The sequence below is a fragment of the Palaemon carinicauda genome, unplaced genomic scaffold (assembly GCF_036898095.1).
Source record: "Palaemon carinicauda isolate YSFRI2023 unplaced genomic scaffold, ASM3689809v2 scaffold2488, whole genome shotgun sequence".
Lineage (NCBI taxonomy): Eukaryota > Metazoa > Arthropoda > Malacostraca > Decapoda > Palaemonidae > Palaemon > Palaemon carinicauda.
Window position 1 is genome coordinate 1,013 of NW_027170126.1, and position 1,488 is coordinate 2,500.

General features: G+C 36.9%; 1 protein-coding gene across 1 annotated transcript in view; it reads right to left on the reverse strand.

Annotated features, from left to right (window-relative positions):
• Nucleotides 1–565: 565 nt before the first annotated feature.
• LOC137636196 (uncharacterized) overlaps nt 566–1,488 on the reverse strand; it is a gene marked incomplete at its 3' end in the record, with an annotated part of 9,308 nt that continues 8,385 nt past the window's right edge. Inside the window, exon 3 of the mRNA XM_068368605.1 lies at nt 566–765. Within this exon, the coding sequence (XP_068224706.1) occupies nt 566–765 (200 nt within the window). The remainder of the gene's footprint in view (nt 766–1,488) is intronic.

Below are 1,488 nucleotides of genomic sequence, written 5' to 3' on the forward strand. Positions count from 1 at the left end.
AACTACCGTAGTCACAACCACCAAATGAATGGAATTTGAAAATTACAATAAAAAAACAAGCCAAAAGAAATAGTCATTGTATTAAAACTTGCACTTAGAATCAAAACAAAGATTAAATTGCCAGTTCAAAATGCTAACATAAAATAATCAACTTTTCATTGCAACTGATACATCATGTGGCACATCATTGAAGTCTATTTTGTGTGAAATGCTAAATTGCAAGACAAACACAGACCTACATCACACTTATTACACTGACTGGAAGGAGATTTGCTACACAGATTTCCAGCACATCTACGTCTTTTCTTGTTTGGGGTCTCTATCAGGTAGTGTTCTATTCCATCAAAACGAATGTCATCAAGAACTCTCTTACAACCTGTTTCCCCCTGGGAAGGTCTCCCAGGCCCTTTAGGAGGGATCCCATATCTCTTCAGATAGCTTTCAGCAATCTGTTCTTTGAAATCTAGCTGAGGTAAACATCCACCTGACTTTTTATGAAGAATCCAAGCATTTTGCACTGATACATCTAATAACCAGGTAAAAATACACCACCACCACTTCTTACCCCTAATAGATACTCTATAATTATTCACATTCTGGTCTTGGCGATCAGTTCCACCCATGTGGTTATTGTATTCTCGAATAACTAATGGGCAGTCAACTTCAATATTTTTTTTTTCTTTTTTAGAGTATCTTTTCACCTTACTAAGGGGTTCCCTTCCATGAGCCGTTGATGTAATGGTGACAACCGAATTATCCATCCATCTGCATAATGAAATGTTATTTGCCTTATCTATGATGAAGTCTGATGTTCCCCTTTTTTCTTTTTTCATCTCAGAAACTGCTTTCAAAGGGCATTTTTTCAGCCTATTGTCTCTTATTGTTCCCGTAGCAGTATAGTTTTGCTCACTCAGGTGTTGGAGAAGAGGAAAAGAGGTAAAAAGGTAATCAAAGTAATAGCTGTATGGGAGTTGTATTTTATCATCTGGTAATGACTTTATATTTTTCAGAACAGTGGCTCCACATTTGCCAAACGCTTTCTCCTTATATGAATTACCTTCATATGTTTTACCTTGGTATAAGTCAAAGCTTACTAAATAGCCTGCATCAGTATTCAGGCACCAAACTTTATAACCAAAGCGTATTGGTTTGTTTCGAATACACTGCTTGCATCCATGGCGGCCAAAATATTCAACCATTGCCTCGTCATGAGATAGATGCTGCTCTGGTTGAAAACGAGACAAAAATCGAGTGGAAAGTAGCCTTATCAGGGGACGGAGTTTAGCATATTTATCTGAATCATCAAGATTAGTATTATCTGCTAAATGTATGAACTGCATTATTTTATCAAATCTGTTCCTTCTCATTGCAGAATACACTGCCTCATTTCTAGTCACTGGAGAATTCTTCCAGTAAAGTCTCCGTGATGGAACTGGAACAATGCCAGATAAAAGTAATATGCCAAGGAAAACCTTTAGTTCTTTTTCA